This window comes from Cicer arietinum, chromosome 5 (assembly GCF_000331145.2).
Source record: "Cicer arietinum cultivar CDC Frontier isolate Library 1 chromosome 5, Cicar.CDCFrontier_v2.0, whole genome shotgun sequence".
Classification (NCBI taxonomy): Eukaryota; Viridiplantae; Streptophyta; class Magnoliopsida; order Fabales; family Fabaceae; genus Cicer; species Cicer arietinum.
Window position 1 is genome coordinate 4,425,692 of NC_021164.2, and position 27,812 is coordinate 4,453,503.

Here is a 27,812-nt window from a genome sequence, read left to right on the forward strand (position 1 = left end):
TATATATATATATATATATATATAATTAACAAATATCTCAAAATATCTAGATATTTGTTAATTTACCATTTCACCCATAACGCATTAAATCCTTCGTAAAAGATTCACCGCGGTTAATTTAATTTATTCATCGACGAGTAATTCTAATTGGCATCAAAATATCTTTTTGATCATATAAACTCCAAAATATTAATAACTTTGGCTAAAAAGCATCCGAGCCAAAATCCAAAATACACAAAAATACATAAAGTATACTTTAAAATTATGGGTCTTACAATATATATAAAAAATTTCATAAATCTAAAATTATTTGATATATTATTGTTATATATCAAAATTAACGTTTTGTACATTAATTTGAATATGATTTATCTTGATGTCATTTCAAGAAGCTGCAAAAGCAAGAAGTTAGAGGGTGTTGTGTTGAAAATAGTGGAGGATGTATTTATAATTATAGAGTTCAACTTACTAAAATAGTAAACTATTATTTTTATATAATATAATTGTTTGGAACATAAAAGAGTATGTTAGTGTGTGAATTTAAAAATTGTTAAAGTCCCACCTTAGAAAACTTTCATACATCGAGTAGTTTTCAACTCTATAAATAATACAGTTTCACATTTGATAGTTTATATATGTGGATTGCTTCTATGACTATATAAAGAATGTCAAACTCTTGTAAAAGTACACCAAAGTTGAATACAATTCTCAACTTTCTATCTTCTCCCGCTTCTATTCGATATACTTCTGAGCCACTTATCCCCCTTGTTTTTGTGTCGTAATTCATTTGATTTATGAGTGGTCTTAAGTACCATATTTTTAGAGTGATCATTATAGTTAAATTGATGGTGTAATTCTAGAAGAGTTTTCTACGGTGCTGTAGAATACTGATATAGTTTTTTACTAGGCGGTTTTATGCAACTCAACCCAATAATATACTTGGTGACTAAAAATTAATTTAAAAAAAGTTTTTCAAAACTCAAGAACAACAATTTTAAGATGTTTCTTTATGTTATGTCAATCGAAGATATTACTAGATCTAGTTATGTTGCTTCTGATTTCAATAAATCTTCGGTTTTGAGAAATGTCATTCAAATGAAGGTAATGAAAGATGTTATTTTTCTTGACTAAGAAAAAGGTTGTCAATGTTTCGTAGAAACAACTGAACAAACATAAAACAATAAGAAAGTTGCAGAATTAACTCAATTGGAGGATAATGATTACCTCTGTAAGAATTATATTCTTAATGAGCTTGTTGATGATATGTATATTCCAACAATACTGCTAGAGATGTTTGGGATGTTTTAAAGAAGAAATATGATATCGAGGAAGCTGAGACTAAAAAGTATATTGTGAGCCGCTACCTCAAGTATCAAATGATCAATGACAGATCCTTAGAAGCTTAATCCCATGAAATTCATAAGATAGCTCGTGAGATCATTTCTAAAGGTATGACTTTAGATTATTAATTTCAAATTGTTGTTATTATTGATAAATTGTTCCTACTTGAAAGAATTTCAAAAATTCTTTTAGATATAAAACAAAAGAATTTTCTCTAGAGAGTTTAATAACCCACCTCTAAAGATAAGAAAAAAATCTTATTTTTTGTTTTCTTCTGAATAAGGCAAGGTTTACTAAATCTATAGGGGCAAATTTGTACACCATTTTCTAAAGATTGTATTTTTGTTGAAAAATGGTACGTCACTGATGACATGTTTAAGTTAAATGTTATAATTAATAAAATGTCTCTGTCTACTTACATATTGTGTTATTTTAATATTTGGCATAGTAGACTCAGTCATGTGAACAAACGCATAATTTCAAATTTAAGTAACATAGAGTTCAAATAAATCATTAGTTAGAGAATCTATGCCTTTAAATTTAATACACTCTGATATATGTGAACTTGATGAGACTGTAACTAGAAATAGGAAATATTTAATGAAAAATAAAAGTGAAACATTTGACGTGTTTATGATCTTTGTAACTAAAATTAAAAATAAATTTAGTAGATTGATTAAGAAGTTTTGTAGTGATAGAGGAATTGAATATGATTCTAGTTTATTTAACGAGTTTTATAAATTGCATGGAATTATACATGAAATAATTGCACCATATTCACCTGACATGAATATTCACCTGCACCATATTCACATATTTCCTTTCAAATCGATAAATAGTGGGGGCACCAGAACAAGTCATGTTCTTGTGATCAGGAGCACTAAAAGCAAAAAAGAAACTAAAACTCAATGGAACTGTTGATAAATACAAGGTTTGCATTGGAGCCAAAATTTAGACAAAGAGAAAATATAGATTTCTTCGACAATTTTTCACCGGTCACAAGGATTACATCCATTTAGATACTCATTTCCCTAATGTTATTCATAACTTGGTGGTACACCAAATAGATGTCAAGACTGCTTCTTTTAAAAGGTGACTTGGAAGAAGAAATTGTATGGAACAACCTGAAGGTTTTGCAACTCATTGACAAGAAAACAAGGTATGTAAATTAGATAAGTCTCTATATGGTCTTAAACAAGTTCCTACGCAATGGCATAAAAAGTTTGATAACTTGATTATATCAAATGAGTTTAAAGTGAATGAAAGTGACAAATGTATTTATTACAAATATGAAAATTACATTTGCACTATCATATATCTCTATGTAGACGACTTACTCATAATTGGTTCAAACGTTCATGTTTTAAATGCTCTGAAATCATTGTTGCGTAACAACTTTTATATAAAAGACCTCAGAGAAACGAGTGTAATTCCTGGAATCAAGATTACTAGATTAAAAAAAAGGAATTTCTTTAGATCAATTTCACTATGTTGAAAATATCTTAAAGAAATACAATTACTTTGACTATAAATTTGTTTGCACACCATATTATCCAAGTGTAAAACTTTTCAAAAACATTGGTGAAGGTGTTAGACAAACTGAATATGTGAGCATTATTGACAGCATCAGGTATGCCGCTAACTATACTATACATGGCATTGTTTACGTTGTGGGACTGTTGTGCAGGTTTACCAATAGACCTAGTTTGGAGCATTGACAAGCTATCGAGAGAGTCATGAGATACCTTAAAAGGACCATGAGTCTCTATTTACATTATCAAAGATTTCATGTCGTCCTTGAAAGATACAGTTGTTGTATTGAAACACTTTATCAGATGACTTCAAAGCTACCAATGGCTATATATTTAGCATAGCTGGTGGAGCTATAATCGAAGAAATAGACGATATTGGTTCAATCCACTATGGAGTCTGAAATGATAGCACTAGCAACTGCTAGTGAAGAATCTTGTTGGTTGAGATACTTGCTAGCTGAGATCCATATATGGGAACAACCAATGTCAGTTGTGTTGATCCACTGCGATAATATTGTGGCTATTGAAAAAATTGAAAACTATTATTACAACGGTAAGAGACGACATATATGTCGTAAGCACGTCACAACTAGAGAGTTACTTTCTAAATGGGCTGTTAGAGTGGATCATGTACGCACTGATGAAAATTTAACAGATCATTTGACGAAAGGTTTAGCTAGAGAGAAAGTCCTAAACACATCCAAAAGGATGCGACTATTGTCTTAGATCAATAAGTCACTCATGATGGTAATCCAACCTAAAAGACTAGAGATCCCAATAATTAGGTTCAACTGGTAAAAACAAATTGTGATGTGATATCAGATGAACATGTTATTATATATCAGAGAAGAATGATTCCTAAAGCGATGAAAGGATGAAGTAATAGAAACTCTTAATGAGATCGGTACTCTACATGGACTGGAGTACCTAGCTACAAGAGTACTCTTGATAGACTCGTCTATATGAATGCAGAAGTGGGCCGCTTCCTATGGTATTTTGAGGCAAAATTCTTAGAGCGTTCACTATACTGGGATAGACATGCGGGATCATTAATACATGGACTTTTGAGAATACATCGTATAAAAAGGTTGTGTGTGGGTTTGATGTTAGAGATAGTGTTCAACAATACGAGTCACTCTTGTTGAATCTAAATCTCACTATGCAAACGTCCAAGTCAAAAGACACATCTATTTATGCACCATCTTATAGAACTGTTTAACGCTATTTCAGAATCACTTTTTTAAATTCAAGTAGGGAATTGTTGGAAATGGTGTTGAAACAATAAAGCTAGTGTAGTGTGAATTGAAAAAATGAAAAAGTCTCACATATGAGGGATATCACACACTGGTAATATTTATAAGATGAAAGTATGTTTTTTGGAGTATGCCCCAAGAGGTATCCAATTTTGTGAAGGAAAGAGAGCACATTTAAATCGATTACCATATGCGCTCTTCTGGCTCGACTAGGCTTGGGTTAAGTAATGTATTACTTTTTAGTATCCGGAAAAATAAAAATTAATATTTAATTTAAATGTGTACATTTTTCTCTCTAAAATTACTCGACACGTTTCTGCCTTCCACCGAGTCAAAAACAATTGATCCAATTTGTTATGCACTCCTCCCATTTTTTGCGCGGCAATTTCACTGACACGGTCAAATTGGGGCGCATCTATTTTTGTCGATCTGGTCAAATGGACTGCAATTTCTGCTCTCGTCAGTTGCATAATTCCTCTGCAATGAGTCACAAAATGTGTGAAATTACAAAGACTTCTCCAAATGTCTTTTGTTAATAATTTTATAGACCAAATTGACACATTTAAATATGTATTTGAAAGACTAATTTGACAACCCCTCAAAATGACTATTGTCTAGGAGAGCAGTATTCCATCGTTTTGTTAGCATTATAGAAACCAAATCTTGGCATAATCTTGTCACCATGTTGTTGGAACTTGAGTCTTAATTACCATAGTTTTTTTAAAACAAGCATAACTACCATAATCTCTTCTCCAATATTTTTCCTGTCAATTTGAACTATGGTATAGATACTCTACAAACAGTATGTATTGCATGTTACTGATGTTGCATCCCAGTAGTTATGCATTTGTTGCCAGCCTTCCAAATCAGATTCTTATCATTGCAGGCTGAACACAATCCTTTCAAAATCTGCTCTCTGATATTCTTCCACTACAGCAAACACAAACTCAGCAGCATATCCCAAGGCACTCCATCAGATTCGCCGCCCATTGAGAAATTGATTAAGGAAGATCATAAAGTGAAAATTCCAAACAACTTTGACTCAACACCCACCCCCAAGTTTTAATTTCGGGGAAAACCCGCACACGGTCAAAATGGGTTTTCCATGTCAAAGTCGGGATGAGTTCAGGTGGGTATTCGCAAGTCCAGATTGTGTTGTCATACCTACTTCCATCTAAAGTTCTAAACAATTTGAACATCAAAATGGAACTTGCAAAGGAAAGACGTATATAAGAAACCTAGAGCCTATAAAATAAAACAGAGCCACCTATATTTTATAACTCCGAATTGGCCAATCCAAAGACATTGGCGGCTTTTGAGAACATTGGAGGGGGGAGAAGAAGCCACCTAGTAGTTATCATATCAATGATAATAGAGGTAATTAGGTAGAAGCAGTTGGAAGCTTGAATTTGAACAACCAAGTAAAGCAATTGAGCCAAGTCAAAAAGCAAATTAGTAAAAACTTGTGAATCTCATACTATATAAATTGCTACACATTCACATAAAAGATCTGGGAAAAGAACATGAATAAAGCATTGAGCTGAAAAATCTCAATTGTTTAAGAACAAAGTTTCAGCTAAAACTTATAATTTGAGACTCATGATTTATTAATTTATGTCTTCTCCAATGAGGATGTTAAAATATCAAACAATCTTGATTAGTCTTCCCTAAAATTTCAAAAGGTGTAAAATCTTGGGAAGATCTAAATGAAAAACATGTTACTCCACAAATCTAAAAACTAATAAATGTAAATACAAATGAAAGACAATGAATATGATCACAAAGCAGCATACCTTGTTAACACCTTTCCTATGCACATAGCACTTACTAATCAAACAAAAGTAATTGCAACAAATGATTCAACAACACATACAAATGAGGTCTATTTCATATTCCACAAAAGCTACAAATCATCAAGTAAGCATAAGGGAGTTAAAAAGATTTTAAGAATAATTTTCAGCTTCTGGCTGAATTCAAAAAGTTCACATAACAGAAACAAAGGTAACTTTTGTTTTCCAAGTGAAATCATCATTATTATACGTTTGGCTTCCCTGCTAAAACATGAAAAAACTTATGAAAAGGGATAGAACAATGTGCAAAATGAATTCATTTGACTATGCTTAATAATGAGTGCACTCTTTCACATTCTCTAGTTTAGCGCTCAAAGAAAAATAAAGAAACAACATAGATATCGTATTCAGTTATGTCAATGAAACACCAATTTGACTTTCTATAAAAATTAAACAACTTTTTTGGTCAAAAAATAAATTAAACTTTGACAACACAAACCACACCAAAGAATTCCCTAAAGGCCAAAAGCATACTAATGCAATATCTTTTAATGCCTTGAAATTATGAACCAAAATATTAGCATTTGCCTGTAATTTACTGCTAAATCGGGAGCTTTGCAAATGATTGAGAAGGAAATAGCCAATGTATAAGATGAAGAAGTAGGCTCTCACAGGATATATCAAAACAAAAAATCTCAAACAAATCAAACATGTGACATGCAAGGAAAATATTGCAGCAAAGATAGAGGTGGTGGTAGAAATATTTAAGCCCCAAACAAATTTAACATATTTACAAACCATGGAGAGTCAAAACCATAACAACTATAGTGGATGTCCTAACATCAAAAACAGAAAATACTGGCTTATATCACGAAACACAATCATCTACCAAAATATTCGTGACTCAAATAGCAAAAGTTTTGTATATTCAAAATGTAGCAGGATGGTTATATAAGCATTAAATATCAATTACTTTTATAATTGCACATAAGCATAATTGCATAGATCTCCTTATCTTTCATACATGTCATTTGGGCCACACTTTTGTAGCCACAAACAAAAGCATCTTTTACACATAATGATAATTCCGCAGTCTGAACAAAACACAGACAAAAACTAACATTTATTCTACACAGTTGACAAAACTGTCGAAATCCAGCTACTGAAGATAAATGTAGGAGATTTATACTTCTCATTGATCACCCCCACTAAATACATGTCTTCCAATGTTTGAACTACACATACCTTTACTAAAAGAAAGTTATAATGAGAAGATGAGCGGGATATTTTGAAAGAAAAAGAGGTATCACATAAATGGAAAAGGAATGAGAGTACACTTATTTACCCTTAAATATGATGTGTCATTTTTTACAGATGGGTATTTTGAATAGTTTGCTAGTGGTTTGTTTTCTTAGATAGTTAGATTGATAGTAGATTTTCCAAAAGCATTATGTGAGCTACAAGAAACTTATTACAGTGAGGGAAATAAACTTTGACTGCAAGGAACAAAGGTTTATGACCTACATACTACATAGTTCTTTCATGTTGAGCTGCACTGAATGTGTGCAGATTGAAACTCAAACGCAGAGAATAAAGAAAAAATAAATTAGAAAATATATCAAATCAGAGTGATTTGATTCTTTTCCAAAATACAAATAAACTTAAATAGAAAATCAACTAATAAACACAATCATATCAGATCTGATTACTATATGTCAATAGTTGTTTTAGCACTTGCATGATATTAGATGAAGATTTTAGCTTTCGTAATCCATAGCAAATGAAAGTACTTTTTGCATTGCCTATTGGTAAACATCAAAAGCTAGAAGTTTTTGAGTACTTGCATGATACTAAATGAAGCTTTAGGCATTCATTATCCATAGTAAAAAAGGAACAAAGATGAGCATAAACACTTCATTAAAAAGGGTAGGACATGCATAATACAATAAATTTGTACAAACTAAGTTTCTATTGTAAATCTGACCCTATAATGTTTCTTTTGTAAATCTTACCCTATATTGTTTCTTTCTGTTTTCCTGTTTCAAGTTATTGAATTTTTTCAGACATGATTTCAGTGGCGGTCCTATTAGTTTGTAGGCTGATGGATGCATGGGATATAAACACTTGAGTTCTCTTCTTTTGTGTTCAAAAGGATCCAACCAAAACCTTATATTAGCCTCACCAAACATAGCCTTCCTTTTGGCATATTGATATGCAGCAACTGCATCACTTACTTCGTAAAAAGCCACTTGAGCAGAGCCAGTGTACCAAAAGATTCTTGTTCTTGAAGAATCTACTGAGCCAAATACAGTAAACTTCTTTATTAGTTTTTCCTTTGATGGTAGGTTGAAATTCTTTGGGAACTTCATGTGTAGAGATTTAGAACAAAAGGGAACATGTGTTTTTGGTTGCTGTCCGACTTTTGAATTGAATATTGAACAAGAAGCAACTTTACCCGCCACGACCAAACAGTCCCCAGAAGATGATTCTATTCTTGCTGTCTCTTTTGACTTAAGATGTGTTACATCAGCATCACAATTTCTTTGTAGAGTCTCCTGGTAAACAAAAGAGTTAGATTCTAATGTAAATTTAACTTTTGTTGCACTGGCATTAGCCTCATAATTATCAGAATTGAAGCTAAATGCCAAATTTGGTGATAATTCACAGGGAAAAGACTGCTGCGAAAACAAATTCGGACTTATTTTCAAATCCACTTCCTGAACCTCATCAGAGAAGTTTATGTTAGTTTGTATGCAGGCCTGATTGTCTCTTTGGATACTTTCTTCTGGTTCAAGCATCTTGATGTGTGAGATCCTAGGTCTGGTATTTTTTGAGATGTATGCATTCCCTTCACTTCCTTGAACTCTGCTAGTGTAAGGTAAACAATTACATAAACCGTGTTTATCTAGCCGCTTTCTTTTCCTGTTGAGGCATATAGCTGTTTCTATTTCAAGTGCATTGATCAAATGAGTCTTAAAACTGGAAGAAATAGAAAAGTGAGCTTCACTCATTCTAGAACAGTTTCCAAAGCAAATTTCAACTATGCCATGGTTTAATATATTTTTAAATCTCAGAAGGCTCTGCTTATCCAAGTTTACAATATTTCCCCAAATGTGGAATGGACTTAAGGCAGGAGAATGCATAAAGAGTTCAGTCTTTCTACTGTTAGTTGGAGCCTCTGGAATAATAAAAAATTTATTCTGAAATGAGTGTTCAGAATTTCCTAACGAAACAGGAAATGTTGACTGTAATCTTCTTATAGCACTAATGGCCATGTTTTCCTCCACTTGCTTGGATATGACCTGATGTTTTTCCTTGGATTCCAAAGCTGTAGATTCCAGAGTAACTGAGTGTACCTTCTGACTCAAAGAGGAATGCTGCTTCACATTATCACCTAATGATAAAAATATTATAATAAATAGGATAAATCAATATATACCTAGTGTAGTTCAGTTAATTAGATATTCGATAACAATAAAACAATAAAAGCATGTTTAGTTAATAACAGACAGCACACAAACAGGACAACATATTTATTTAAACAGAAGTTTCTAATATAAAGATACTATTATTATATGGGACTAAAAACTTAATTATGTCAAGAAAATGGTAAACATTGACAAATCAAAATGATATACTATAATACTTTTCTATTTCAAATTATGGATGATCATCACAAGCATGATTTATTTATTTGAAACAGCCAAAATTAGTTCTTCAGTAATTGTTAGAAAATTAGCGGATGATTGAACACACAACCATATACCTCTCAACCCCTAAGTCCCTCAGTCAATACCACCCAACCACCTTAGGACACCCACATCACAAGCATGATTATCAAACTTGTTAGTGGACTAGTAAACTCATCCGCGTAACGTTTCTAGGTAGAAAAATCAGTTTGAATCATATACAAACTCAATTTTGAGAAAACTGAGTTGAAGTTAAGTGGGCTCATTCTAACTCAAAATCACAAGTTTAATTTAATTTAAACTTCAAAGATTGCGACGCGACCGCAACCACTATTTAAAACCCTACCATTCACAAGAGTCAAGGTTTGAACCCGTGACTGCTTGCTTTAGACGCTTGAGAATAAGTCCCTTATCACTCCAAGCAACCACACATTGGTAAGCCCTCCTCATGCTTCTATGTGTCTTCTCCACAAATGTCATGTCTATAGACAAATTCTACCATCTTTTCCCTAATTTTATTATTCATAATTACAATCCAAATTATGTACCACTTTTAGGTTGCAAGCAACATTTCTACAATACTATGCTAAGTCATAAACTATGATGCATGGGTACACATATGTCACTGACACGACACAATTAATAATTTCAATTAAATATAATCAATGTCTCACTGTCATGTCGTTGTCGGACACCAACACGTGTCAGACACCTGGAGATGCCTCACATATCGTTGCTATGGAGGTCATACATACAATAATCAAATACCTCAATCAAAAACCCCCAAGCCCAAAAAACAAAACCGAATAATATTAATCAAAATCCCAAATTACTCAACAATCATATTAGGCCAAAAAAATTAAAAAATACCTAATTTTCGAGTTTCTCTATACACTTTCTTCTGGTGAATGGAAGAATAACGACGAAAAGCATGAAGCTGAGCAACAACTTTAACAGCACCAACAACACACGAATCGTCAACCCAATTGAAAACAGCAGCATCCAAAACAAAACCCAAAACCCCAGTCGGGTCAAACCGACAACCCGACCCATTTAAAACCCTCTTCTCATCATAACCCGCTAAACAACGACACCGCAAACTCGAAACGACATTTAAACCGAATAACCGAAGCGCAGAGCGAAAGGCGTCGTTTTGGGGAGAAAGAGAGGGTTTAAAAGGGAAGGGTTGTTCGAAAGGGAGAAGCTCGGAATCAACGAAGAAGGTTCGAGAAGGAGTGTGGTTGTTGTTGTTGAAGAAGGAGAGAGATATGCCGAGGTCGTTGGAAGTGAGAACGAGTGCTGGAAAGCATTTGTTGTTGTGAATGATTGCCCAAACAATGTCACCTCTTTGAAACTTTCTAATATCATTCATGATTGTTTCTAATATCAAATTTGGAAGATGCTTTGTAGTGTATATATTGTTCTCCCGCGCTACTGTAATTTTTGGAGGGAAAACCAAAAAAGTTCAACCGTTCATTCTGAGCTAAAACGAAGCCAAAACTCACTTATAAATTCTTAAAAATACCTGAATTTGATATTTTATAATATAGAATCGGTTTCTTACGGTATATTTTATTAAAAAAAATTATTTTTTTAAATAATAATCACTTTCAAATTTTTTTATTATAGTTTTTTAGATAATGATGATCTGAAATAAAAAAGTAAATTAAAAGTTACATTTAGTAATTTTTTATAATTGATTTTAAAAAATTGATTTTCATCACAACAGATAAAATCTCTAAATTATTAAGGATAAGAATAACTTTTTCTACTATTTATTACAAACATACCTTTATATTATTTTTTTTAAAAAAATTATAATTATTTTGTGTTTATCTATTACAGTGAAAATCATTTTTTATTTATTTAAAAACTAATATAAAAAATGATATTTTTGAGAGCTTCTTAAAATAGCTTATAAAAAAATAAATATTTAAATTATTTTTATATTTTCGTTTTTAATAAATTTCAAAGATAATAATATAAAAAATTATCATAATTTTATATAGAAAAATTGGAAAAGAAGCATGCTAATTTCCAACGAGGGAAAGGAGAATAAGAAGACTGTGATCTGGGGTTGAGCTATTACAAAAACATTTAAGCAGAGCACCTTCGTGAAGCTTTTTTTTTTTAGAAAATAAAGTTAACTCAAAAAAATAATAATGTACAATTAAATTCATTATATATTAGGATATTCTTCATCTATATTTTGAAATAAAATATTAATAATTTAAAAATTCAAAAACATTATAAAAGTACATATAAAAATTTCAAAAATCAATGATAAATGATAAGTAACCAAACCAAAAACTTAATCTTAACAAGGAAACTAATTTCTTCTACATATAATAAACGTTAAGGACTAATGTAAGCTCTATAATCTTTGATTTCATCTATCTATAAAAAGTAAAAATAAAAATAAAAATATTTGTTGTTGTTTGTTCATTCGGTTATAGGTGGTCTCTATTAGATAGTATTATTATATATTAGTAAGGGTATCTTAGACTTTTCTATTCCCTTGTATATATATATATATTGTAATCCTATTACATTTAAGTTTGGTTCATTTATTTATGAAATCTTAGTTAATGATTCCTTCTCTTCTTCATTTTTCTTCTATGTTTATGTTAGATTATCATTGTTAAAAGTCTTTAGTATAACCAATTCATTCACATATTGATAAATTATGCTTAAGGGTGAGATGATGGCGAATTTGATAATATGATTCATAAGTTCCTTACTCAAAATAAAATATTGACAAAATTAGTCATTTGTCTCTAAAAACAATGCACAAAAATAGAAAAATAAACAATGACAAACAAAAATGATTAATAAATCAACGTTGCACTCAGAGATAAAATCATATAAACATGCAAAGAAAAAAAAATTGTTCGTAAAACTATTTATTTTTAAATAAAAGAAGAGAATAAAATAATTGTGATATTAGACCCAAAAAATAACTATGAACCATTCCTCTTGATGAAAAAGAAATAAATGACTAGATTTTTATGATGGAGGCAGCACTAAGATTTAAGGTTTGTCCTTCATGAAATTTTAGGAGCTTTTGTGAAACAATTACATGTTCATTTTTATTATTATCCACGTTCATTGTAATAATCATCTTCATTTTTATTATCCACGTTCATTGTAATAATCATCTTCATCATTTTTTTTTTCAATTGTTCATTTGTAAAATAAAAAATATCATTACAAATTGAAAAATCACAATAGATGGATAGTCTATGACTATATTTTTTTTTAATCAAGGATCATCCCTATATGTCATTTTGTTATCTCCTTTTATTTAAATAAGTAGTTTCCACACATATTTAATTTTCTTTCATATTTTATTTATAGTTTCGTTTGAGTGTCACGTTGTGTCGTTTGTAATTTTGGTGAAGAGTTGTTTGTTGTTCCATTTTTAATGAGAAACGTTACCACCAATGTTATTAGTATCATCTTTACTCGTTAAAAGATGATCAACTTTATAGTTATTTGGACAAATCAGAGATGAGATATAGTCGATTCGAGTTTGAAATTGAAAAAATATTTTGTAAGAAGATAGATATAAAAATTATGGAATTTCAATCTAAAGTTATTGACCTGTTTTCCTTTAACTATGTGCAAAAAAGATTTTATGATGAAATTATAGGATGTAGATCTTAGATGAGTTTAATACTTTTGATTTCTTATCTTTGTAATAAGCATTTTTTATGAGCTGGTTGAATATATATTTTATTTTCTCTCTTATCATTTCAGTTAAATGAGTCCTTAGAAATTATCAAGTGGTTAGATGAATTGAATTTAAAAAAGCGTTGATAGAACTAGATTGCAAACAATTTTGTTAATTTAAAAAAGTCCCGACCCATTATTTCATAGGACTTAAGGGAGGGGCTCAGGGGTTGCCCCAAAAATTTTGTTAATTTTGAGATTTTTTTTTTTTAAAAATTTTTGAAATTTATTTTATTTAAAAAATATTGAAAAAAATTAAAAAATAATTTTTTCTCAAAAAAATTGTGAGAAAAATAAAAAAAAAATTAAAAAAAAAACCAAAAAAATTTTATCGATGAAAAAATTGAAAAAAATTATTTCGTGAAACAAAATAAAAAAAATTATCAAATTTTTTTTTGGAAAAGCGGGCCTATAGGCCCACAAAATTTTAGGGGATTTTTAGTGTTAGAGGCTTTCTTTTTTGAGATTTTTTAAATTATAAAATATTTTTCCCCTCTAACAAGTAGACCGGAGCCAATAATTAAGGAATTTGTTAAATTAAATGCTCTACTCGAAAACTAGAGTGTCTTTATTATATGCTAGTCTCCACGTATTTGATTGTATTCCACTTTGTCTTCATTCTATTATTTAGAATGATTTGCAACAAGTTTGTTGGTGTTAAAAAAAATCTTTGTAATGGTGTCTTGTTTTATCATTAATGAAACATTAATTTTATATCAAAAAAATGTAGCACCGATGATTGTTAGACATAGCCTCAATGATAGATAACAATTGAGTTTTGAATTTTATTGATCCGAAATAAAGTATTTTTTACTGCATAGAACTACATGTGATGGATTTCATATACACTAAGTAAACAGAAACATGTCCTTACAGTCGTACCTCCCACACAACCTCGGGGTGAGAATAGTATTGGTTGTTTGAGTTAGAGGCCTAGTAAGACTTAGGTTAGATCAAAAAAATTTATATAGGTTTTACCAAATTTTTTATTTAACGAAAAAAAGTCAGGATACATGTAACTAAAAAAAATCTTTTAGACTTACTATAGTGATTTATTTAATTAAATATAAATAATTTTTTATTAGTATTATAAATATTTTAGTTTGTATTAAACCATAAATTTACTACCATTTTGTATAACTTAAATATATTGGCCTATATCAATTTTCGACATATTAAAAGATATTATTATAAAAAAAAGATTGAAATTTGATTTCATGTAATGTTAAATTCTCTAAAATATTATTTTAGATATCTAAATATAATTTAATTTCATTGACATATTAATTTGTTAGTATATTAAGAAAATCACACACCACTTGAGTCGCGTAGATTTTCATTACAAGGATAGTAAAATAAGTATTTAAACAAGTTTCTAGGCATTGTTTGGCTTTGATGAAAGTCAAGACCACACCTAAAAAATAGTCTTATGATGATAATAGGTCAAACTAAGGTCTAAAATCTTCAAAAGAAGATCGAGTTCAAGCCGTGCAAAGTCTATCATATTTTCATTCTTATACCTGGGATCAACCATCGTATGCAATGTGCTGCACTGAGAGATGTGGTGCGTCGCGATACTCTAAAAATTCAACATTGAAATAAATTTTTTTTTATGAAAAATAATTTTAAAATAGTTATATTCAACTTTTATAAAATAATGTTTGAATTAGTAAAAAAGATAAAAATAATGTTTGAATACAAAATAAGATGCAACAAATCTTGTTTATCTTTCATGTATATTATTCTCATCAATAAATGATGATTGCATTACAATATTCTAATACTTAATTTGCATTTGGTGGAGGTGGACTAGGAATAATAATTTTAATACATGTGCAATATTTTTCTTCAACACAAACAGGAATAAAAGTCACATCACCTGCAATAACCTTACATACACAACAATTCCTACAATCTGAAACACTTTCACAAGATTTTGGACAATCTGCATAACAATTTGTTTCTGTTTGAGAAGATGAGACCATGTCACTAAATCCTTCAACTTCAGATTCGATCAACATAGCTGCATATAAAAAAAAAATACATGAACATAAGAACAATATTGTATGTAACATGTAAAATTAAGATATAAAAGGTAAACTAATTAGAGTAAAAATGAAAACATGATGTATGAAAAATAAGCTTAGTAATTTTAGACCTGACATAATGATAAAGAAAGCAACCAAAAATTTCAAATTGGAAATATAATTTCTTGTGGTGTCCATCTCATTCAAATACATAACATATATTACATTTTAGACAAAGATTTATATATGCGGTCATATATTCTTTTTCTTTTGAATAAAGATTTATATATACAATATTGTTGACTATAAATATAACATTCAATACAAATACTACCAAATAGTATTAATTGACATTTAATAATACTTATCACATTACATATTACTACCTGATTGTCCTAACAGTTATTATATTATGTCATTTCTCAAATTAAAGAGATGTGATAAATGAAATAAAGAGAATAACAATGATATATATAATTAACCATTGACATATTTTCATGCTTTGCGTTTTAGTTTCTACTTTCAAAATTAGTGTAAAATGCATAATAATAATTTGTGCATGATGCACATAGTATTATTGTATTAATTAGAGAATAAATTTTAAAAAATAAATTAAAATAATTTTATATATGTGATACTTATTATGGAACAAATGAAATACTAAAGCAATTAAGATATAGTATTATAGTATTTAATTAATGTTCAAAAATCGATGAATGTTTTAGAAATTCAAGATTTATATGACTTTATTTTCTATCTAACTCCTTAGATTATTAATTATCTTTGAATTCAAAAGCGAGTATTTGAAAAATAATTAATACTCCTTCCAACTTATAATAATAGTTGGATTTGCAAGAAAAAATGTTCTGAAATAATTGTTGCTTTTAGTTTTCAATTTAATTTTAATATATTTTTTTTTATCAATTTTATCATTTAATTAATATTATATGCATCACTCTCAATTTATTATCTCAACTTTGCATTTATGATAATTGGAATCAACCAATACTTCATAAAGATAGTTTGGTAAAATTATTTTTTCTCTCTTTAATTTATAATATTTTTTAGAGCAATAATATTTGAACACAATTTTAAACACAAATACTTGTAGCCCCACACAATCTCTCTCTTCATTTAATGTCCCCCTTTTTTTACTTTCTCCTTTTTTGTCTCTCCTTTTTCACTATTTTTTTTTTCTTCCTCTACAAAAATTAGTCTTTCCTTTCTTCCATAATTCCTCATTCTTTATTTTATTTACTGATTTTAATCAAAAATTTTATGAAGTAACTTGAGCAACTTCATCTCCTCACTTGCAAGGTAACTTCTCATTTCTTTCTTTCATTTAAGAATGTGTTGTTTTTTTTAGACATTAATATTGAGAAAAATTGCAGTTATTTTTGGTATATTGTTTTGCTTAGATATGAATTTTATTTTTTGGATTCATACCTGATTTTTCTACTTCTGGTTAATAATATAAACATTATTGGTTAATGAAGTACAATAGGTGGTTAATGACTTATTTTTGTCTAAAAATTAGAGTTGTGAACTGTTAATCAATCATGTTAATTATTTTTGTCTAAATATTAGTTTCATCACTTTTAATCAATGATGTTAATCAGATTTGAATTGTTAAGTTTCATATTATGTGATTAGTAGTGTTTTAATTCCGGATCTTTCTGATTTTTTGTTTCTAGTTAATAGTGTAAATATTATTGGTTAGTGAAGTACAATAGGTGGTTAATGATCATATTGAATTATTTTTTTGTAGTTTTTGTGTGACATTTGCACTATCAATTGAAACTTCATGAATTGTGGTATTATTGAAGATGAAGGTATCAAAGTTGACAACCTTGATGATGATGACAACGCATGTTGTTGGGAGCCTACAACTGAGATGTGTTTTTCTTGCTTAGATGAAGTCAAATCATTTTATGAAGAATATGCTTCGAGAAAGAGTTTTGGATGGAAGATTAGATCTCCAAGAAAAGGGCAAGATGGGGGGAGCTCTGCTACTTAATTTTATCATGCTCAAGAGAGAAGTCTAAAGTGTCAAAAAGTTCGTGTACGTTAAAAACACTTGCAACTAAGGTAAATAATTGTCCTGCCAAGATTGTTATTAAGTTGGATAAAGATGGATTGTGGTACATTACAAAATTTGAACCTGATCATACTCATGAGACGAGTCCTACAAAGGCAAGGTTGTTCAAAGCTAACAAAAAGATGAATTTGCATGTGAAGAGAACAATACAAATCAATGATGATGCAAGAGTGAGGATCAATAAGACATTTCAATCTCTTGTTAAAAATGCACGAGCTCATGAAAACGTACCATTTTGTGAAAGAGATGTGATGAATTATGTTAACAAGGACCTATGTGCAATAGGAAAATAAGGTGATGGAAAAGCCTTAATAAGCTATTTCTGCCAAATGAGGGAACAAAATTCAGATTTCTTCTATGACATAGATTTGGATGATGGTTTTCACATAAGGAATGTGTTTTGGGCTGATGCAAGAAGTAGAGCTGCTTATATACTTTGGAGATGTTGTGACTTTTGCACAACATATTTGACTAATAAGTATCACATGTATTTTGTTGTGTATGTTGGTGTGAATCACCATGGTCAATCAACATTGTAGGGTTTAGGCAAAAAATGTAGTTCAAACGCCACCAACTATACATCCCTATAGAGAACCTCCCACAAACTCAAAATATGCCCATAACACACTTATTTTTTCTTCTTCTTTTCATCTGAATTCACAAACGAACTTTGATTGACTACACTTTTAACTCGCTTTCTTGGTTTATCTTTCATTCTCGTAATCATGTTCGACGTTGCTTTTGCTGAATTGTTCACGTTAGGCTCACATGCGACTTCATCCCCAACATTCTCAAAAGGGGTACTAACTCTCACCTCACCTATTGACAAATAGTATGTTATTAACATGTCTAATTGCATACCATAAATATTTGATTGACAAAAAAATTCAATATTCATACCATCAAATTCATGATCGGATTCATGCATTGGTTATTCTTCTTTCAACAATTTACCTCACCCTCAAGAATCAAAATCTTCTCTTGGGACTGCCTATTCTCCGCCACCAATCGTTGATAATCAACATAACGTACAATCTGATTTTCTTGTTCATGCAATGCTTCATTTACCATGTCAAATTCAAGTTCTTCATTTGTGACAGTTAACTATTCAATTATCTTGCAAAACGAAAAACAATTGAAACACACACATTATTATTAAACAAGTTATACAATCAAATAATATAAATGCTTACCATGTTATTTTGAAATGCTTTTAATATTGTTTTCTTCTGACACTGTAAGATTGACCAATTCAAAAATCTCGGGAATCTACACTTGGAAACACATGCTTCATCCAAGGACAAATGGTTGAACGCCCAGATCTAAAATAAATATTAATATACTTAATAAATGTATTTTAATTTAAATACAACACAAGATAGAAGATGGTGACATAAAACGATATAAAATATATACATATAGGACAACTGCACAACCTGTTATGTGTGTTTGCGAATCTACCTTCCCCTCTTTCAACACAATTTCAATCTTACTTAAACTTTCAACTAAAATATTATACACCGCTACACCCCAATTGTAGCTATGCAGAGACTCTAGATCATCAAGTATTTTAATATAACGAGTATTTACTCAATTTCTTGATTGGGGAAAATAGAACTCGCCAAAGGCGAGGAGTATATAAATTCTACAAAAATTGATATGTTCTAACGATACATGTGAAGCAACACACCAATCATATCACAAGTTACTTCTTTTCCTCTAAACAACAACAATGTATCACATTGCTCATTTTCATATTCTTTCAAATACTCGCCTACTATTGGTAGTCCTACAGCTAAACATACGTCACTTGGAGTAAAATTAACTATCCTACCTCTAACCCTAAATCTTCCACTACGTCCATCCCACCTACTAGCCAACTCGGACAATAGAGCACCATAAATTTGTAATTTTTTTGGCATATCTAAAACCCATTTGAATGGAGTTGTTATAATTTGAGTTCGATTTGCATTTGTCAAATGAAGGTTTATTTCATGCAACAAATTTGGTAAACATGCATATCTCGCATGTATATGAAAAGTATGAATATATGGTTAATATTGATAAATAAATTACAACAATGTACATACAACTAATTTATAAATTCCTTTTTTTTTATTTGTCGGTGCCATGTCTTAAAGCATCAGAACTGTAGCTCATTTATGATACTAAATTTGTCTAAATTGAAATAATAGTCAGAAATATACTTAAATATCAAGCATTTAAGCATATAAAGAAAAATCATTTAAGGATATAAAGCATATAAAGCAAAATCATTCAGTCTAATTAAGTTGTTATGTGTTTGTAGCTGCAGAGTCAACATTTATAAGATTTTTTTTCCAAAGATCAAGACAAGATATGATTACGGAGTGGTGATATTTATATTAAGAATCTATTTGGTTACTGTATCGAGGTACAAAGTGGGATAACTTTCCGTGCCTTCAAATTGTAACATTTAAGACCTTAAAATCATCGATTGAATTTACACTAGATCAAAACTAATTTGCCAATCTGAACCCAAACACACACCACAACAAGATGAAAAATCAAAACACCACACCAAATAGGAAATAGAAAATGTCGCACTAAGACAACGAAATTACAAAAAATAAAACTAAATATATGTGAAAATCACTTATTTAAATAATAGAAAGTGAAGAAAACGATTCAAATAAGTGATTTTGAACCAAAAATTAATCCTAAATCACCTCTCTTAGATAAAAAAAATTTATTTGATATATATGATCATAACTTTTGAATTTAAATCTAATAATTAATCATAAAAGATATTTATTTGATAAAATATTAATGAATGTATGTAACTCTTAATGCAACTTTTTAGCTCTATATCTAGTGAGAATTGTATATTTATATGAGAGCGTCTCATACAAGCCATTAAAATAAATTATACTATTGAGATCAATGTTTACATACAAGAGAATGTCTCAAAAAAATAAAAATAGAAAAATAAGAAAACTATGTCAATGATAATCAACATTTTTTCTAACTAATCAACTAATAAAGTTTGATAAAATAGGAAAAACTAATCGACTAAATCCTAACATAAATCTAACTGAAAGTCCAATAAAATTTAACTAAATAATTGTAGTAGTGTTCAATAATAGTTTTAGTATATAAATGTTTAATTAATATCACTATTTATGAGAATGTGTAGCTTTATTTTATTTGTATACCCAAAAATTATACTAATTGATATCTTCATTTTTTTAAAATTGAGAACATACTAACATGTGACAAAGGAGTCAAAATCCTCTATTTAAGTTCACCAAATATCACATTATTACATTTTAATTTGAAAAAAATAGAGAAGAAGAAAAATAAAATCATTACTCGTGACAAATATATTTTATTTTGTTTCGACAACTTAAAATTAATTAAATATCAATCTGTCAAAAAAATAAATTAAATATCTACAGTTCTAAACACGAGACAAGTACAAAAAAAATATTGGAATCAAAATAAATGATAAACGACAACTGATATAAATTTAGAGTTATTTATATTTGTTGAACTACTTTCCATGTTCCAATTTCCAAACATATATTTTCCTTTCAAGTAAAATGCACCTCTTTTTTCCTGTCTAAGTCAAACCTTAATCAAAATTACAACATTACAACATATTTTATAGTTTACAGTAAACGCATGTCAGATCATGTTTGTCAAAGCAAAATAAGACCACAATTAAAAACTATCAAAACAAAACAAATAAAAACATACATCACGTATTCAGCTGACCTCACTTTTGTTGTTTTGTTAATTCAGAGATGTATACATCTTTACAATTGAATCTATACATTTTTATTTTATTTTATATTATTATGTTTAACCAGTATAAAATTGTAGCAATAGAATAAATAATTTTTTATATACCTAAACATAAAATATGTGTGGTCCAAAACTCCTTTTTGTTCTTTGTCTATTTTGTCACAATTAAGACAATATGGAGAAGGGGAGACATTTGTTGATAGTTGATTGTTATCCGTGGTTCATTTTTGTTCACATGGTGTTAAATACTATAGTTGTGTGTATATTTACACACAATTCTTGAATATGTGACATAAATTGAAGACTTTATATGTAAAAAATTATAATAATCATGTTATGTGTTCCATTTCTTTTGAGAAATAGAGATGATCTCGACTCGTTAAATATATTATCGAAAGTTGACTTTCGATAGTACATTTCAGTCAATTTACACTACTGGAAGTTGACATCTAGTAAAATAACACTACTGAAGGTCAACTTTCGGTAAATTATTGAGAAAGTTGGAGTGTTGAGCATTTGCCTTATTGAATTAGTGATGAAAATATCTACTCTTCTTGGTTGACTCATAGAACCGATTCCCTCCCCATTCTCTCATAAATATTTACTTTTGCCTTTGTCTCTTCATTTTCATCAAGAACAAGCTAGTGTTGGTGAAAAAACTTGGAGATAAATTTGGTGGTTCTAGGAAGCTAGAGTGAGAATTTGGTGAAGGTGTCGAGAGAAAAAAATGTGAGGAATTGCATAAGAAAGTTGGTGACTAGCTTGAAAAGTAAGTTTTTCCTTTCCTTTCCCTCTTTTCCATTATGACCGAGACAGTGTTGGTGTGAGTGAGTTTTAAAAAATTTCCTACTCAAAGTCACTTTGTTTTGGATTGGTAAAAAAATCAAGATTTAAGCCATTTAATTCAAATCAATTAAGTACCAAAAATGAAATCTGGTGGTACTTTCTTTTACAGCAATCGGATAGTAGTTCATTGCCTTTTCTGTATCATGGCAAATATTACATTTAAACAAACCCAAAATAATTCAACCATCTGTGTTAAAGAATACATTAAATAGAATAAAGAAATGTATTCCATGCGAAATCCACATATATACATAGTGTAGGTGTAGCATTTTTCTTCCAATTTTACCCTTCATTTAAATTACTTTGTCTACAATTTTATCTTTCTCTATTTAATTAAATAACTTCATTTTTTAAAATATCTATAATTATATATAAAATGATACCCAGTTTAGTAATAAAGAAAAAACATCCTTTGTACCAAAAAATAAAGGAAAAAACATCCTAGGAACTATCCTAGGAATGCTATCTGTACTAATATTGTACTAATATTATAAATTATCCTAGGAATGCTATCTGTACTAATATTGTCAACAGAAAGAGCAAATTTGCACAACTCTAGGGGCACACTGAATTTACAACAAGATCACAATCACTAAGTGTGATGCTTGTGAGATAAAGAGAGCACAAGGGCTCTATTTTTAGCATAGATTGTGATTTATGCCATGTCTTACAACTTGGCTTCTACAATCCCATATGTAAAGATATACTAGCCATCCATGGAACAATAGTACCTGCACAATAAATCCATGTCAAGAGTACAAAGTCAGAGATGCTGCATATATCACTAGTTATTTGGAAGCTAGCTTACATCCACTAATTATGATATAAAACAAACAAAAAATGATTTTCTAGGATGTGGTCCTGGATCTTGAGTCTTAATCTGGACATAATCAGTTTCTGGCAAGAAATTGATAATCAATAAATTATCAAATAATTCTAAATTGCATTAATTTATTTCACTATGGATGACCACTTTCTTGCAAGTAACTACCGTCTTATGTAAGATTATAAAAAATAAATAATCATACATACATGATCACATTCAGTTGTCAAATTACAGAATATCAAACATTTATTCTTATAAAAACATGGTCTGCATACACCAAGTTGATAAAACTAATCACATTACATCACATTACCATAGGCTAATAAAATAATGGCATTCCTTTCCTTTGACTTTTGAAGCTTAATTTTCCTTGGCACTGTTAAGAGCGAGTGTACCGAAAGGAAAAACAAAAAAAAGGCAGAACACCGTATTAGAATGTTATACTGATTATCTGAATAGCATAATTTTAAGGTAGCAGCTAGCAATATGAGAGAATAGTGAAATGGCAGAAACAGCCGTATTGTTTGCTCTGGGGGAAGTGTTCCAATTCCTAAAAGAAGAAACAAATCTGCTGAGTGGTGTACACAGGGATTTTTTAGACATCAAAGATGAACTAGAAATCATTCAAGTCTTCCTCAAAGATGCGGACAGAAGGGCTGCAGATGAAGCAGAGAACAATGATGGAATAAGAACTTGGGTGAAGCATATGAGAGTAGCATCATTTCGCATTGAAGATGTCATTGATGAATACCTTTTGCTGATGCATGGAGTCAATCCTCCTGGATGTGGAGCTTTAGTCTACAAGTTTGCAAGCTCAATCAAAACTTTGATTCCCCGTCATCGGATAGCATCTGAGATAAAGGACATTAAGTTGTCAATTCGTGGAATCAGAAAAAGAAGTGAGAGGTATAACTTTCAAATTTCCCATGAACCAGGACCATCAAGCAGCAACAGCACCAGAGAAACAGAAAATGGAAGATGGTGCGATCCTCGAATGTCTTCCCTTTTCATTGAAGAAACAAAAATAGTAGGATTTGAAGGCCCAAGAGAAGAACTGTTTGGTTGGTTATTGGAGGGTGCAGCTGAGCGCACAGTGATTTCAGTGGTAGGAATGGGGGGTCTAGGAAAAACCACTCTTGCAAAGCTAGTTTTCGACAGTCCAAAGGTAACAGCACACTTTGATTGTCGTGCTTGCATAACAGTTTCTCAATCATACACGGTGAGGGGGTTACTGATAAACATGATGGAGCAATTTTGTCGGGAAATTGAAGATCCTCTTCTGCAGATGTTACAAAAATTGGATGACAAGTCACTAATTACAGAAGTGAGGAAATACCTGCAACATAAGAGGTATTTGATATTCTTTGATGATGTATGGAAAGAAGATTTTTCCGACCAGGTTGAACTTGCCATGCCTAATAACGACGAAGGTAGTAGGATCATAATCACCACTAGAATGATGCATGTTGCAGAATTTTTCAAGAAATCCTTTCTAGTTCATGTTCACAACCTGCAACTTTTGAGTCCAAACAAAGCATGGAAACTCTTCTGCAAGAAAGCATTCAGATTTGAGCTTGATGGACATTGTCCACCAGAGCTTGAGGCTGTGTCAACAGAAATTGTTCAAAAATGTAAGCAGTTACCTTTGGCAATTGTAGCCATTGGTGGTCTGCTTTCAACAAAATCTAAAACATTGTTTGAATGGCAAAAGGTGAATCAAAATATGAGCCTGGAGTTGGGACGTAATGCTCATTTAACAAGTATAACAAAGATTTTATCTCTTAGTTATGATGACCTGCCATACTACTTGAAGCCGTGCATTTTATATTTTGGCATATATCCAGAGGACTACTCTATTAATCATAAGAGATTAACTCGACAATGGATAGCTGAAGGGTTTGTTAAATCTGATGGGAGAAGAACTTTGGAGCAAATTGCAGAGGAGTACTTGTCTGAATTGATTTACAGAAGTCTAGTCCAGGTCTCAAAGCTTGGTTTTGAGGGGAGAGTAAAAACATGTCATGTCCATGATTTATTGCGGGTAGTTATCATTAGAAAAATGAAGCATTTAAGTTTCTGTCATTTTGTGCATGAAGATGATGAATCAGTTGTCACTGGAATAACTAGACGTCTATCTACAGCCACTAGTTCCAACAATGTGTTGAAGAGCAAGAACAATTCATATTTTCGTGCTATTCATGTTTTCGAAAAAGGTGGATTGTCAGATTCTTTCATGGCTAAATTGTGTGCAAAGTCTAGGATTTTGAAGGTACTTGAGATGCAAGGTACATCGTTGAATCATATTCCTAATAATTTGGGGAATCTTGATCACTTAAGGTACATAAACCTAAGCAATACAAAAGTAAAGGCTCTTCCTAAATCTGTAGGTGAGCTACAGAACTTAGAGACATTGGATTTAAGAGAAACACTTGTGCATGAGATACCAAGAGAAATAAACAAGCTGACAAAGTTACGGCATCTTCTTGCTTTCAACCGTAACTATGAAGAAAAATATTCTATTTTGGGCTTTACAACTGGTGTGCTGATGGAAAAAGGTATTAAGAACTTGACTTCCCTACAAAATATTTGTTATGTGGAGGTAGATCATGGGGGAGTAGATCTCATTGAAGAGATGAAAATGTTAAGGCAGTTAAGGAAGCTCGGTTTAAGGCATGTAAAAAGAGAACATGGGAATGCCTTATGTGCTGCAGTAGTAGAGATGCAACACCTTGAATCACTTAATATCACTGCAATAGTAGAAGATGAAATTATTGATTTGAACTTCGTGTCGTCTCCACCAAAAATTCGGCGGCTTCATTTGAAAGCTAGACTAGAGAAGTTGCCTGATTGGATTCCAAAACTTGAGTGTCTTGTTAAGATAAGGTTGGGTTTATCCAAGCTGAAACATGATCCAATGCAATCACTGAAAAACTTGCCAAATCTGCTGAAGCTCTCTTTGTGGGACAATGCCTATGATGGTGAAAATTTGCATTTTCAAAATGGAGGATTTCAAAAATTGAGAGAACTGATTCTCAGTCACTTGAATAGAGTAAATTCTATCCTTATAGAGAAAGGAGCTTTGCTCTCTCTTGAATATTTTAAAATGGAAAAGATCCCTCAACTGAAGGAGGTACCCTCTGGCATCAAACTCTTGGATAAGCTCAAAGTCATTGACTTAGTTGATATGCCAGACGAATTTGTTAAGAGCATTGATCCAGATGAAGGACACAACCACTGGATTATCAAGCATGTTCCTCTCGTGTTCATTCATCGCTGGCTTGGACCAAAATTTTATGATTATGAGATTCGCACAATTAACTCATCTTCCAATGAGACATGAACAAATTCAGAATGCTGTGGTGTCTAGCAAGCTTCAAAATAATAAGGTACATTTCCTCTGATCACACAATGGTTCTTTTGTTTATCTTTACAGTTCCTGACTTTTTCACTATTATTTCTCTTGTATATCTTATTATACACCTTTTCCTTTCTCTCTCTATCTTTTTCATGTTACATCACTCATCACATCTCTCACTTTCTTGTCTTCCTATCTCTTTTTATTGACAGAAAGGAAGAAGGAATATAGATAAAATGTAAGAGAAAGAAGTGTGTGAAAATCAAAAATGATTTTTTTTTTAATTTCTTAACATTTCATGCTTCAATCATCTGTGAACATGAAGAATAAAGTTCATTGATAAATTTAGACCTTGATATGGAGCTCGGGGATCAAAAGAGATCTTAGAGAAAATCAAGGTTTTATAGAGGGGATGAACAGATCCAAATCCAATAGGCCACAAACTGAATGTTTAATAAAAAGGGCATATTCTTTACTTTTTAAATTACTATATACTATGAACCGGATCCTCTACCCAAATCCAACAGCCAAAATTTGGCTGAATGGACTAGAGAACAGCAGAGGATCCAGACTGGCACAGATGAACCCATATTCTCTGCACCTATCTAACTGGTCCATCCAAACTTTGGGCATTAACAACCAAGATTTGGCTGGACAGGCAAAGGATCTGGGCTCTCTCATCCACAAAAATCTAATCTTCTATTACCCCTAAACAAAACCACCTCCAACAGCCATCAAACATGATACCCACCTCCATGCCCTAGATTAAAACCCATGAAACGGAAACCTTTGTATATTCAAAGAAATCTCAAAGAGAATGACAAAAGAAAACAAATACATATCACTCACTATTTTAAGGTCTAATTGTAGATCATAGAAAGAAAGATTGTTTTAAAGGAAATATGTCCTTGATACTATTCCAGAATTTATACTACACAAAGCCGAGACTCTAAATGTTTCAACCTAAATTACACGACAAACACATAGTAAACGCAAAAAAGAAATATGTATATATAATTTGATTAGAGGATAAATTGAAATGAATGGAACCCCAAATTCATCAATCAAGCTCACCTGTTTTTGGCCTGAGCGGGCTCATCGGGCGATGGAAACTGGTAATGATAGAGAACCTGATGTTTGTCCAATAACAATTCACGATGACAATTGGCTTTTTTGAAGGAAGAGGAGTAGAAGTAATAGGGATGGTTTAATAATTTCAAAGACATAGAAAGTTCAATAAATTTTTGTAGTAACATTTTGCATAAAAATTCAAATATTTAATTCATTTTCATAATTGCCTATTTTATCTCAAGGGTATCAAAATAACTCATGCTAATGTCCTTTAAAAAACAATGCATGCTACTGTCTAAAGCATTCTCGAACTAGCATTGAATTTTACAATCATGCATGCATCATTGAACTTGCTTAATTAACAAGGAAACTGTATGAGCTACCTGACTCGATTGTTTCCTTTGTCAAAGTGGACAGAAATTTGGATTCTCCAAGTTACAGCTCAAAGATGATGTATTTTGTTCTT

General features: G+C 30.8%; 2 protein-coding genes and 1 long non-coding RNA gene across 3 annotated transcripts; 1 reads left to right on the top strand and 2 right to left on the bottom strand.

Annotated features, from left to right (window-relative positions):
* Positions 1 to 7,761: 7,761 nt before the first annotated feature.
* Positions 7,762 to 11,080, bottom strand: LOC101505655 (uncharacterized). Its single transcript, XM_012711812.3, has 2 exons — positions 10,476 to 11,080; positions 7,762 to 9,310 (listed from the first exon to the last, which is right to left on the bottom strand). The coding sequence occupies exons 1-2, from the start codon at positions 10,975 to 10,977 to the stop codon at positions 7,902 to 7,904; spliced, it is 1,911 nt and encodes a 636-aa protein (XP_012567266.1). The 5' UTR covers positions 10,978 to 11,080; the 3' UTR covers positions 7,762 to 7,901.
* An 11,401-nt stretch (positions 11,081 to 22,481) lies between these two features.
* Positions 22,482 to 27,812, bottom strand: LOC105851213 (uncharacterized). Its single transcript, XR_001142942.2, has 3 exons — positions 27,730 to 27,812; positions 27,350 to 27,405; positions 22,482 to 22,825 (listed from the first exon to the last, which is right to left on the bottom strand). It is a non-coding gene; the product is annotated as an uncharacterized lncRNA (long non-coding RNA).
* On the top strand, positions 23,423 to 26,260 carry LOC101502225 (disease resistance protein RPM1-like). The gene has a single exon (XM_027330856.2). The coding sequence runs from the start codon at positions 23,423 to 23,425 to the stop codon at positions 26,258 to 26,260; it is 2,838 nt and encodes a 945-aa protein (XP_027186657.1).